Genomic DNA, 13,072 nt, shown 5'->3' with positions numbered 1-13,072 from the left:
AGTGTCCATATACGCAGTGAGACAAAAGAAGAGAGGACATCCTTGAGGTAAGAACAGAAATGCTCTTTTTTAAAGCAGAGAACAAAATAAGACCACTTGAATTTAAAAGCATCGCAGCAGATGCCAAGATTTTGATAAATACATTGAAAGGTAAAATTGAAAGGAATCGCCCAGAAAGAGAAAGACGTGAAAATTTGAAGATGAAAGGTAATGCAATTAGAGGACCAGTCCAGAAGGTCCGCCATGTGCCAAATAAGGATGCCTCAAAGAGAAAATGCAAGAAAGGAAATGTTCAAGACATAATTGAAGGAAACGTTTTAGAACTAGGACATGAGGTTCCTGATGGAAAAGAAGTCACAAGTACCCAGTATAAGAGATGAAAACAGAGCCACACCAACACACATCAACAAATTTCAGAAAGCTCGAATGAAGAAATCATCTTCAGGTTCTCCAGTTTGGAGGACAGTCGGCAGCGGAGGGGGCTGGGGGTGTCTGTACAAAGTATTGAAACATGAATGATACCAGATTGCTCAATAACAAACCCAGAAACTAAAATAAATTAAGCACAACATTCAAATTTTGAGAGGAAAGTTATGTGCACCCTAGCATTTTGTGGCCTGGCATGTCATCTGTCTTGGTGGAAGTCCCATATGCACTTGGAGAGAACATACATTCTGTAGCTGTTGGGTATAGTGTTCTGTACGTATCAATTAGGTCAAGGTGTTTGCTCAGACCATCTGTCTTTATTCAATTTTTTGTCCAGCTGTTCTATCGGTTCCTGCTATGTTTGCAGAGTTGTCTATTTCTTTAATTCTGTTGAATTTTGCTTTATTATGTTGAGGCTCAGTTATTAGGTACATAAATATTTACTACTGTTATGTCCTCCTTATAAATTACCCCTTGTATAATTATGAAACGTCCCTCTTTATTTCTGGTAATGCCCTTTTCCTGAAGTCTTTTTTTAATGACTTTATTGAGATATAGTTCACATACCATAAAACTCAACCTTTCAGAGTATACAATCCAGAGGGTTTCAGTGTATTCACAGTTGTGCAACCACGGGCACAGTGTAATTTTAGAACATTTTGTCACTCCAAAAAGAAATCTCGTACCCGTTACAATCATGCCCATTCCTCCCACCCCACATTTTTGCCATTATGAATAATGCCGCTATGAACTTTTGTGTACAGGGATTTCTGTGAACAAATGTTTTCACTTCTCTTGAATATACCCAGGAGTGGAGTTCTGGGTCACGTCATAATTCTATGTTTAACATTTTGAGGAAATGCCGAACTGTTTTCCAAAGTGATTGAAGTTTCTTTTGTCAGATATTAATATAGCATTCTACCCGTGGAGTATCTTTCCCCATTTATCTACTTTCAACTTGTCTGCATCTTTGTATTTAAAATACACAGACAACATAGTTAGGTCTTTCTTTTTAATCCACTTTTATAATATCTGCTCTTTAACTGGAGTGTTATCCCATTAACACTTAATATAATTATTGATGCTGTTTAATGTAGATCTACCAGGTTATTTGTTTTCTGTTTATCTCTTCTGTTTTCCTCTCCTCCGCTTTTCTGCTTTATCTTGGATTATTTGAGTATTTTTAGAACTTCATTTTAATTTATCGGCTTTTAGCTGTACTTCCTTACATTCTTTGTACTGGTGGCTCTGGGATTATAAATCCTTAACTGCTCACAGTCTACTTAGAATTCTTATTGCACACTTCACATGAGCTATAAAAACTTTGCAACTCTATGGATATATCTACCTCACTCCTGCCTTCCTTTATGCAGCAATTGTTGTAGGTATTACATCTACTTACACTGTAAACCCCACAAAACAGTATTATTTTACCTCAAACAGTTATATCTATTTTTTAATAAGAGAAAAAATAATCTTTTATATTTTACCTAAGTTTTTTTTTACCATTTCTGATATCCATTATGTCTTCTGAAGACTTAGTACCATTCCCCTCCAGCTTGAGGACTTTCCTTTCTCATTTGTTATAGTGCAGGTCTGCTGGCGATATATTCTCTTGGTTTTTGTTTATCTATCAATGTCTATTTTGCTTTCACTCTTTAAAGATATTTTCACTGGATATAGAATTCTAGGTTGTTGTTTTAAGATGGTCTTCCACACGCTTCTTATCTCCATAGTTTCTAATGTGAAGTCCACAGTCATTCAAATATTTTTTCTGACCCATTTTCTTTCTCTATTCTGGGACTCGAATGTTCTCACTTTGTGGGATTCTAAGTATCCTTATGTTAGATCGTTTGACATTGTCCCACAAATCCTTAAGTCTTGGTTCACTTTTGAAAATCTTTTCTCTCTGTTTTACATATTGAATAAGCTCTACTGATGCATTTTCAAGTTCACTCTTTACTCATTCATATCCATTCAGTTATTAAGCCCATCCAGTGCATTTTTAAATTTTACATATTGTATTTTAGTTCTAAAATTTCCACTTAATTCTTTTTACATTTCTCTTTTGTTCTTTTTTTTTTTTTTTTTTTTGCTGAGATTTCCTATCTTTTATGCGTTATGAGTATATTTTCCTTAACCTAATTGAATATTGTTGTAAGAGCTGCTTAGAAGTCCTTGTCTGAGAATTTCATCATTGAGGTCATCTCTGGGTTCATCAAGTAAGTTTGTGTTGTAGTCTGAATATTGTGACTGTTGTATCGTGGCCACTCTGGAGTCTGTTACATTTCTTGGATAAGTGTCGATCCAAGACTGACATTTTCGCTGATAATTACCTTGGTTAGACTCAAATCGCAAACTGTCTGGCTTGCAGTAGCAACAGCTCAAATTTCAGTTCCGGCATTTTAGCCTTATCAGCAAGCTGTTTTGAGCAGCCCTGTGCTTGTACAGTTCAGATATCCACCAGAGATTTGGGGGAAGTTTGCACACAGAACATGAAACTACTCTTCTCTGGTTCTCTTTTCTGGGATTCTTCCCCACTTTGGCAGCTGTGGCCACCTTCAGCTCTGTCCTCTGATTTCTCAAGCCCAGAAAAGTTGGAGTTTTCTATCATCAGGTGACCTACACCACACTCTGTCCATGGCCCAAAGCTTCCAATTTCCCCTCCTGTCCAAAATCTGCCTTCCTTTGTTCATCCTCCAGAGCTTTCAGGGAACTGTGTTTGTTTGGGTTTAGGGGTGCAGGGGTATATTTTGTCCAGACTTTATAGTTGTTACCTGTAGAAGGGTCAGTCCTAAGAGCTTACTTTACCTTACCCTCCAACCTCAAATTTTGTACCCAGCCAAACTACCATTTAAGTATGTAAATAAAGCCGTTTTTCAAATAGGCAATGTCTCTAATAATAATAATAATAATAATAATATCCCAAAGTCCTTTTATTGGGAAACTACTGGAGAATAGCCTCTACCAATATAATGAGGTTTTGAACCAAATATATATATACATGGAGTCTAGGAGTCAGGAGATCCAACACAAGAAAAAAATCAGAAGGAATCCTGAGGGTGACAGCAATGGGGACACGGGCCTGGAGAACACAGAGCCACATTGTCCAGAGCAGAGTCTTCAGGAGCAATTTCTTCAAGAAGGCAAACAAAATACCCAATGTATTTGAAGATTTTTGAAAGAGACTTACATAATTAGGAAGTGTTTGGATTTGAATTACTGTTAAGTACACAGAAAATTAAACCAATAAACAAGCAACAGGAAATTATTTCACTCCAGGGAAAACAAAATGTATGGGGAAAAGAGAGTAATCATAGTATACTATGTCGTTTAGCTATGAATAGATATTGCATAGTAATGATGTAAATCTAGAATGTTGATATAGTTAAAATTATGATAGAACTGTAACTGGGGGATGGAAGCATTGGAAAAATGGTGGGGGGGAGGGGGGATGAAATAAAAAGCAAAATTAGTGGCTCGCAACTGAGGGTGACTTGACTCCCAGAGGACATTTGGGGCAATGCTTGGAAACACTTTTGGTTGTCACATTTAGGAGGAAGGGGATGTTGTCGTAAATGGGTGGAACCCAAGGATACTGCTAAACATCCTATAATGCACACCCACAGCAGAGCATTCATTGTTCCAAATTTGCAATAGTGCCGCTGTTGAGAAACCCTGAGCTAAGTCATCATTTTCCATAGCGGTGTGTCAGTAGATAATATCTACAATGTAAGCAAACATCAAGTAGCAATAGTATAAGCAGGTTTAGGGACGCAGTGATAAGTACCAAAAGAATGGCTGAAGGCTTTGGGAGTGACAAGTGGGGTGAGGTGGTAGGTCCTGTTGGTTTTGTCCCAAGCCTGTAGAATTCTTTAAACCACGGGCACATACAAGTTTGATATTTTAAATAACAAGTGGAAGAAGAGAATTATTTAGAAAGGTACAAAAGTGTGCTGAGGACAGCCTGTACCCCCACTGTTCACAGAAGTTCCCTGAATCGTGGTGGGGGCCAGGCTTGGGTTTTTGCCCTCTGTCAGCACATGGCCCATGGTTTCCTCCCTCCGTAACCACTCCACATCTGTATGGAAGGACGATGCATGGAGAAGTATGGTACTCCTTCACACAGAGAACTGGATCTGTGCCTTGTGAACAGTTTCTCTATTGCAAGGCTGTAACCCCAGGTGCCCCAGCACTTGGCTCAGCCTTCCGTAAATGTGGCAGGTGATCGAGGCACACACCTCCTCCTGGTGGCAGCATGCCAGAATTGCAGGTCCAGGTTTTTTGAGGGACACCGGAACCCCGTGAATGTTCAAGATGCCAACCTGGGCAGCTGAGGAAACAGCAAGCATTTCATCTAGTCAATCTCTGAGGTTTCCATCGCCACATGAGCAGTTTCCAGCATCGGTTTTAAGGACAGTGGCTGGTCCCAAAGCCCCATTGCAGGCTAAATACACTGAATTTTCAGTTTGTTTAAAGGCTGGGCAATTCAAAGCTCTGCTCTTTGCTGCTATGTCCCGCCCACACTAGGAAGGAGAATGTAGCTGAGTGTTCCCATCCCGCCTCAGTCAGTCCTGCTCTTGTCTACTCAAGGTTGCGGTGTGTCACCTTGTGCCTTTGCCTGCTCTTCCCATGGAAGGATATTTATAGGTATCGCAGCACACGCCAGTTGGCACCTCTGTGCCCACCTGCACACCAGCAGCTGATCCGCGAAAGCCTACACTGCCTGCGGCCCTGACCTTGGCATGGTTTTTGCTTTTGGGGAAAGACTCCATTCAAAGCTTATTTACTTTGCAAAGCAGGATGAGAATTTAAGGTGGGCGTGCTGAGGGGAGGATGAGGGGGAGAGGAGGAGGGTGAGGCCCGTGGTCAGAGCGGGCTCTGTGGCGGGGCTGTCGCCCCCTATGTGGGCTGGAGAGGCTGGTCCTCTGTCCAGGAATCAGCACCACCCTGTCTTCACGGGGAAGGGGAGGCAGCGGGAGTGTGGCTCCCAGCTGTGCGTGCCCCGCCCAGGGACACATGACACTCCTGAGGCAGGTGCTCCCCTGCAGGTAAGGAAGGGGGGAACTTGGACCCTGCCCCAGCACCCCATCCTGGAGGGTACCCCTCTTCCTGCAGAAGGGGCTCCCTCAGGACAGAGGACAGAGGAGGAGGAAGACAGGACCTGAGTCCAGTGGTGGCAATGGGGGAGCCTAGAAAGACAGCGTCTTCTTAGTGAGCTCAGCGAGCCACGTTCCGGGTGCAGTGAGGGCCCCACTGAAAGGGGACGGTTTCTGATAGGACCTCTGTGGGGTGGGGGAGGGGAGGCATTCTGTACAAACACATCCTTGGGCCAAAGGGCTCCTGCCAGTGCAGCCTGTCCCCACCCGGGCTCCTGCTTTCATTTGCCCTCGGTATTCCCTCTCCCTGCCGCCAGAATCCCACCCGCGACACTCACCCCGGCTTTGGTGCTGGATCTGCGGCAGCGGCGTCGGGCTGTGGCTCTCGCCAGCTGGAGTGCGTGCCCCACCTCTGTAGGTCTGGGGGTACCACAGCCCCAGGACCTGCGCCTTCAGCCCCTTTAACCAAACCAGTCATTCTGAGTCACCTGCTGGCTCCACCCCGCCTGCCTGGGGGCAAGAGATGTCACTGCACAGGCTGGAGGATAGTGGGCTGATCGGCAGAGGCCCCAGGGAGGGGCTGGGGCAGGTTCCTGGCAAGTGGGCACGGCTGCAGTTTGTCACATGAGGTGTCAGCTTCAGGTAGTGGCCGCCTGTCTGGCCAGGAAAGTGGCCTGGGTTTGAAGGAGAGGGAGGCAGAATGAGCCCATATACCCGGCTGTGTGAGAAAGGAGTCGTGTCACTGTCACCACGCTCACAGAGGCCCCAGCCCTGCAGGGCCTGGGAGGGAGTGGTTTCCAAGAAGGAGGGACACTGCTGCTGAGGCCGCAGGTGTCAAGGCCACCCGCTCGAGCAAGGCAAGGATGTTGTAGCAAAGCACCGGCTGGGCGGCTTACACAAGACACTCACTCCCAGTCCTGGGAGCCGGAAGTCAGGCGCGGGGGTGGCAGGGCTGGGTCCCCCAAGGCGAGGCCGTGAGGCAGCGTCTGGTCTGGGCACTCCCCGGCTCCCAGGGTTGCTGGCGCTCTGCCGCTCCTCGGCCTGTAGAGCCATCAGCCCGTCTCTGCTTCATCTTCTCATGGCGTTTCCGTGGACGTGTCCTTTATAAGGACACAGTCATTTAGGGTCAGGCACCCTAGCGACCTCACCTTAACTTGGCCATCTGCAAGGACCCCATTTCTAAACAGTCGCATCCTAAGGTGATGTCAGCATATGAATCTGGGGGGACGCAGCACGGCCCCTAACAGGTGTGTCTGGGGACGTGAGGAGACCCCCCAGGGCAGGTTGGGGGGCAGGATCCAGCCAGCCCTGGACTTAGTCCTGATGACCGACCCTTGAGGGCGGTTGGAGTGGAGGTTATGGGGCATTGGCGGGGGGGGGGGTGATCAGAGGAAAGGGCTGGTGTGGGCAGTGGGTCGGGATGGATCCTCTGTGCCCGGCCAGGCAGGCAGCTGGGTCACCGGGCACCATCGCTCCTGAGACCAGGACCCTGGCACCCCCCAGCCCCCAGCCCCAGTGTCCTGGGCGGCACAGGCTGTGCAGTGCAGTCAGGTTCCCTGTCAGGGCTGCTTCCTGCCGGGTCCTGCTGTGTGCTCTCAGCGTCTGCGTTGGCAGATCTCAGGGGCCCAAGGGGAGTCCGATGGCCAAGACTCCTGACCCCCCGCTCAGCCCCAGGCCGAGCCAGTCAAGCCCCTTTGTCATCAGGTTTTCTGAGAAGGCCAAGTAGCGTTTCCAGGGACTGTCAAGCATGTTTCCTCGAGCTCTCACCAGCACTTCCTGCCACGGCTGGGGTCATGCCCACAGGGCTGGGAGTGAGACATCGCTTCCCATGCCCATCACCCCTGGTCAGTCATCAGGAGCTCAGTGGGGGACAGCGGCTTCTCAGAAAGGCTGGGCCAGGGCCCCTCAGATATGGAGGTGCCAGGCTTGGGACAAGGAAGCTGCACGGGGGGGGCATCCCTGGGATGAGGTAACCCAGGAGGCAGGACCTGCGTCACCCACATTTCATGGGCCAGGCAGCGGGAGCACAGAGAGGTTGTGTGGTCACCCAGCACGTAGGGGATGCCGTCACGTGAGCTGGGGCCTGAAGGACGGGGATGGTGCTGGAGTCACTGAGGTCCTGAGAATCCACCACTAGCAACTCTTTCCTTTGGGAGAACCTTTCACAAAACAGTCCCTACATCACCGTTTCTGATACTTCAGACAAAAGGGATTCTCCAGTCGCTTGTGCCCAGCTTCTCCCCAGTGTGGCCCAGGCCCGGGTATCGGAGGGCAGCATCCAGCTGCCAAAACACGAAGACACAGAAGGTTCCAGAGAACCTGGGTTCTAGGGAGTCAGGCCCAAGGCTGCGGGGTCAGCAGGCCGCAGTGGGGCTGGTTGCGCAATGGCTGGACTGAGGTCAGAGGCCAGAGGTCAGGTCCCCAGTGGGCCTCCCTGCTGAGTGCCCTCCTGCCCCCCAGCCACGAGAGCCTGACTCCCCCATTTACCAGCGACTCGGCCTCGTGTCTCCCCGAGCGTCAGAATGCTGTGTGGCAGGATTAAATAAGGTGACACTGGCTTTCTTTGAGCCCCGCCCTGCCCTTGAGACCATCCTGAGTCAGGCAGCTGGTCCCCACCTGACGACAGCAGGGTCACGTCCTCGCCTGTCCCCACAGCCTCGCACAGGGCTGACCGGGAAGGCTCTGCAGATGGGCCTCTGGAGGCTGTTTGCTGCTGGGTCATCTCCCCAGGGCCTCAGGCCGCTCCCTGTGCTGTGCTCCCCGTGTCTGCGTGGTACCCCACACTCACAGCTGCTCGGGGAGGGGGGGATCCTGGCGGTGCCTTGTCCCAGCATTCCCTGTTCCCCCCCCGTGGAGCCACCGGTGGTTCCAGCCCTGGTCCTGGTCTCCCCACCTCTCCGGCCCCCCGCACCCTACTGCCCACCGTGCCCAGCACAGTCTGCCCTCCGGCTGCAGGGCCTGAGTGTGCCCCACGCGAGTCCTCCCGCCGGGCACCGAGCCTGGAAGAGCCATCAGAACAGACCCGCTCACCTGTGGGGAGCGGCCACCTTGTGCTTCTCACTGGGGTCTGATTAGACAGGGGTTCGGTGTGTGGAAGTGCACCGAGCCTGTGACACTGTCTGTGGGTACGCTGGACTTGAACCGTTTTTAAGGAATCCACAGCCGGAGAAAGTACAACAAGAGGGACTGGTACTGCTGCGTCTTCATTCCTTACAATCGGGGTGGTTTCCTTTCTTCAGAGACGGTGCCTGGAGTGTCATGAACTGGGAGCTGTGGGGGCGGCAGGTCCAGAGCCCCCTGGAGATGGTCTGTCCTGTGGGCCAAACACCTGTAACCGAGGGAGGCTGGGCTCAGGGTGAAGCGCTCTTCTCCCCAGTCTCTGTGCCCCTGCCCCCGCTCCCTCGTTGTTGCTCTGATTTAATGGTGGGGGTGGGGTGGGATGGGGGACAGAGCAGGTCTGCAGCTGGACAAGCTTTGTGAGCTGCAAGGGGCGAGGCACTGGGCTTCGAGGACCAGCCCCGCCCCTACCTGCAGATGTCACCTTGGGTCCATTTCTGCTTCTGTACCATGTGCATTCGTTACAGGGGGTACGAATGGAGGTGAAGGGGAGGGAACAGGATCCGAAAGGTGCTGAGAACTCCCAAACGCCACTGCGGAGGCAGCGTGGGGGTTCCCTGCAGCACAGTGCGCTCCCCCCACACCCCACACCATGAGCAGGGCAGAGGACTCACTGCTCTTGGCGCCTTGTTTCATGCCTTCTCTGGGGTCCAAGGTGGGAGAGGGGGAGGGTGGGTGCACCCAGAGGAAATAGGCCGTGTCAGTGTGATATGCAGCCCGAAATATGTGAGAAGCAATTAAGTGTGTGTTTCCTCCTGACTATGAAAAGAGAAAGCTTTTCACACGTAGCTGGTGGCCAGGACAATGCCCCTGGGTCTGCCCAAGTGAGCACCTAAGAACGCATGGGTGCCCGCGCAGCTGCCACAGAGCGCAAGCTGGCTCAGTGGGACAGTGCCCTGTGCCAGGGGAGTTGCCCGGGCCCCTCCCAGGCTCCCCAGCCGCCTAACCATGGTGACACTGCCAGCGGTTTCCTTCCAATTTCTTGCCAGTTTCCCTGAGAGCACCTTTGGTTCCAAAACCACGCAAGTCTCAGATGGCAGCCTGCCCTTGCCCCTTGGAGGGCGCTGCGTCTCCTGTGTCACGTGTGCACTTCACGGGGTGCTGCGTCTCCTGTCTGGGCTGATGACCCTTGGGGGGCGCTGCGTCTCGTCAGGGGTGCACTTCAGGGGCCGCTGCGTGTCCTGTCTCATGGCCGCCGTCTTCCTGCAGGTTAACAGTGAGAACGTGGTGAAGGTGGGCCACCGGCAGGTGGTGAACATGATCCGGCAGGGAGGGAATCACCTCGTCCTCAAGGTGGTCACAGTGACCAGGAATCTCGACCCAGACGACACCGCCAGGAAGAAAGGTGCCTGCTCCATGCCGCCCACCCCTCCCCCACTGGCCCAGCCATGAGCCCTGGCCTGGGAGGGAAGGGCTGGGGGTGGGTTTGGGTGTTTTCAGGTGTGTCCCCCATCTCCTCCCACTGGGGCGTCCGGGCCCCCTGAGAGCAGGAAAAGAAGCCAGAAGGGAGGTTAGGAGATGACTGTGGAGCTTGCCCATGGAGCAGTGGTGGCCTCAGGCAAGGGCTGTGCTCAGCAGAGGGGGACCTGGGGGGCTCCTGCTCCAACCTGACTGCATTGGTGACTGGCGATGGGTCTCGGCCACACTCAGCCTGTACCCATAGAAGGGCGAGGTCCACCCGTCCTCTCTACAGAGCTTGCTGCACCCCCGCGGTGACTCCGGCCCACCCTCCTTCCTGAGGGGTCGTAGCTGGGGGATACAGGAGCAGGGAGCAGGCACCCCCAGGTCCCCTTGGCAGGGAAGAGACTGGAGTAGCAGTTAGTTCTTCCAGCATCCCCGCATTTGTTTAACAAGAGCAAGGGTGGCCCCTCCCACCCAGCCCATCAGGAGCCCTCAGCCTGAGCTTGGGAGAGAGAGCAGGTGGCACAGCCAGGGAGGGCTGCCTGGAGGAGGGGCTGTGAGCTGTGGACAGGGGAGCCTGTGGGTGAAGGAGTGAGGAGAGCTGCTTGAGGGGCTGCAGGAGGGCAGCTCCCAGGCTTTGCTCAAAAGGGCCGAGGGACGCCTCGGAGGCCTGGGCTGCACAGGCTGCCGGATCCATCAGTCCCCACTGGTCGTTGGCACTGGACCAGCCCCCTCTGCAGGGTCCACACCGACAAGAGGGCAGGGACCCCGAGTGCCTGGTGTGGCCGGGGGCCTGTCCAGGTCCATCTGAGCTCCCTGCTTGGTCCCAAGCCATCACGGCCTGAGTGGAAGCAGCAGACACTGCCAGCTTCCCCACATCTGTCTGCCTTCCAGGCAGAGCCCCACCAGCCCGGGCCGCCTGCCGCCCAGGTGGTCCTGGAAGGTGGGTTGGGGTGGGCGGCATTGCAGCCAGGGTCGGCCTCACACTTGTCTCTCCTGTCTGCCTACAGCTCCCCCTCCCCCCAAGCGCGCCCCGACCACAGCGCTCACGCTGCGCTCCAAGTCCATGACGTCGGAGCTGGAGGAGCTCGGTAAGAGTCCCCGGCCGGGAAGCTCCCCCCCAACCCGCATGGCCCTGTGCACACTCGCCTGCCCCCCTCCCAGGCCCCACTTTGCTCTCTCCATGGGCACCTGCCAGCTTCGGGTGGGGCTACTAGTTTTGCCTCTTTCTCTTCTTGGTTCATCTAACATTGTTTTGTTTTCAATTTTTGGGCCTCTCACTAGTGGATAAAGGTAAGCTGCCCCATGGTGTCCCCCAGACAGCCCCCCCCCACTGACGAGGGCACCCCTTTGAAGCCCACCTCACCAGCCCTCCCTGCACACAGCTCAGACCAACTAGCAACGCCTGGGGCCTGGGGGACTTGACGCCAGTAGCGGAGCGATTGGCGGGCTTGGTGGGCCGCTCACCGAGCTTAGGGAGCTCCTGGCACCTTCTCGAAAGGTCTGCCAGGAGTAGAAGCACTCCGGCCATCGGACCCCATCGTGGGGGTGAGGACACGATCAGAGCAGCGTGGCCCTGGGTCCAGTGGCCCATGTGTCTGTTAAAGAGGGATGATGCCCCCGGAGCTGGTCAAATGTCATATTGGGGGGTCGCCATGGAGCCCAGGGACACTTTGGGAAGGACGATGACTGTGACCCACACAGAGGTGACGAGTGGGTTGAAATGCTTGCTCCACTGAGAGCACGAGAGTGCTGGTTAGGCCAGGGGGTTGGGCACCAATGAGCTCAGTGCCGGGCAGGTCACCTGGCACTCGCCCTGAGCCCAACACCCACGGTCAGGCCCAGCCGGCCCCAGGGGTTGGAATCTGGGCACCCCTAATGGGTGTTTGCCTAGCCTGAGTTCCCACCTGGTCCCGCCTTCACTGGGAGGTTTGGCCCTCCCCTCCTCCACCCCCCCAAAAAGGTACGGGGTGGCCTTTCTTCCTGCAGCTCCTCTGGGAGGATTCTCATACTCTCTGTCCACAGTGGACACGGTGGAGTGGGCAGCCGGCCCTCCCCCGCAGGCTGCCTCCTGGCAAGCACCCCTCACCATCACTATTCTGGGGCTGAATCTGCGGGTAGGCGCCCAGGCCCAGGCCTTCTAGGAAAGAGCACCCCTGCTGTGGTGCAGCCCAACCGCCAGAGTCAGCGCTTCCCCGCCAGCCCCTCTCCTGCTGGCCCGTCCTTGACAAGACTCACCAGGAAAACGCCACTGTCCCCCTGCGCCTGGTGTGGTACCTGATGGGGTGACAGTGAATTACTGCACGTCCTCTTCTGAAATGAGACAGCTTGGGCCACACTAGCTCCCTGAAGGGCCAGCGGCGAGCATCCCCGAGGGGAACTGGTGGGCAGCTCACCTTTAAAGGGGGGCTCCAGTGGGGTCGGCTTGGACAAGCAGGTGCTGCCCGGTCGGTCCCCAGAGTCCTCAGCCTCCGTCAGGCCCTCTCGCCGTGCGGGGCCTTCTTAGTTGGAAATCACCCTTCAGCTCGCACTTGCCCTAGTGGGATCCACTTCCCACTTGGCGGGGTGCTGGGAGGGGCGGGGGCCGAGAGGGAAGAAAAGCCCAGGGGAGCAGAATTAACCAGCCAGGCATGTGGGAAACGGAAGGTCCCTGGGAGGTGGCTTCCCGGGAAAGCATAGATGGTACCTCCTGCTCCCAGACGCCCCACTTACCTGTCACACTGAGGGCCGGGGTGGTCCAGCCCCAGGACACATGTGGGTGAGCGCTGCCAGCATGGGACTCACGCTCCCCTTTCTGTTTGCAAGCCTCCGTCCGGAAGAAGAAGGGTAAGAGGACAGCCCCGTGTCTGCTTCCTGCCCACACACACCCTGTGGAAGAGACACCTCTGTGCCGTCCGCGTGGCGTCTCGAATGTGCCGTGACCTTGTATTGTCTCTCCCTGTGCCGGCTCCTGCGAAGGGGCCCCAGCGCCAGGACACGTCCCCTTTCAGTCTGTTGCGTCTGCTTCACTTCTCCCGTCTGTGGTCCCC

General features: G+C 53.7%; 1 protein-coding gene and 1 long non-coding RNA gene across 20 annotated transcripts in view; one reads left to right on the top strand and one right to left on the bottom strand.

The window, feature by feature from the left end:
• The window catches only part of SHANK2 (SH3 and multiple ankyrin repeat domains 2), a 457,209-nt gene that overhangs the window by 417,001 nt on the left and 27,136 nt on the right, over positions 1–13,072 (top strand). For 8 of the 15 annotated variants that reach the window (XM_074336881.1, XM_074336888.1, XM_074336887.1 and 5 more), the window contains 4 exons: positions 9,852–9,987; positions 11,054–11,135; positions 11,317–11,336; positions 12,849–12,869. In XM_074336881.1, coding sequence (XP_074192982.1) covers positions 9,852–9,987; positions 11,054–11,135; positions 11,317–11,336; positions 12,849–12,869 — 259 coding nt within the window. The remainder of the gene's footprint in view (positions 1–9,851; positions 9,988–11,053; positions 11,136–11,316; positions 11,337–12,848; positions 12,870–13,072) is intronic. The other 7 variants (XM_074336889.1, XM_074336882.1, XM_074336893.1 and 4 more) reach the window with 3 other exon arrangements.
• On the bottom strand, positions 3,345–12,890 carry LOC141572300 (uncharacterized). Of its 5 annotated transcripts, none has more exons than XR_012497673.1 (7): positions 12,756–12,890; positions 12,440–12,611; positions 9,647–9,845; positions 8,556–8,853; positions 6,435–6,625; positions 5,864–6,199; positions 3,345–4,759 (listed from the first exon to the last, which is right to left on the bottom strand). It is a non-coding gene; the product is annotated as an uncharacterized LOC141572300 (long non-coding RNA). The 5 variants fall into 5 exon arrangements; XR_012497674.1 differs by adding an exon at positions 12,282–12,320 and having other exon boundaries at positions 12,440–12,873; XR_012497672.1 differs by having other exon boundaries at positions 12,282–12,873.

The sequence above is a fragment of the Rhinolophus sinicus genome, linkage group LG06, assembly GCF_036562045.2.
Source record: "Rhinolophus sinicus isolate RSC01 linkage group LG06, ASM3656204v1, whole genome shotgun sequence".
In the NCBI taxonomy this organism is placed as follows: Eukaryota; Metazoa; Chordata; class Mammalia; order Chiroptera; family Rhinolophidae; genus Rhinolophus; species Rhinolophus sinicus.
Note: the sequence above shows the minus strand (reverse complement) of the source record. Positions and strands in the feature narration are given on the sequence as shown.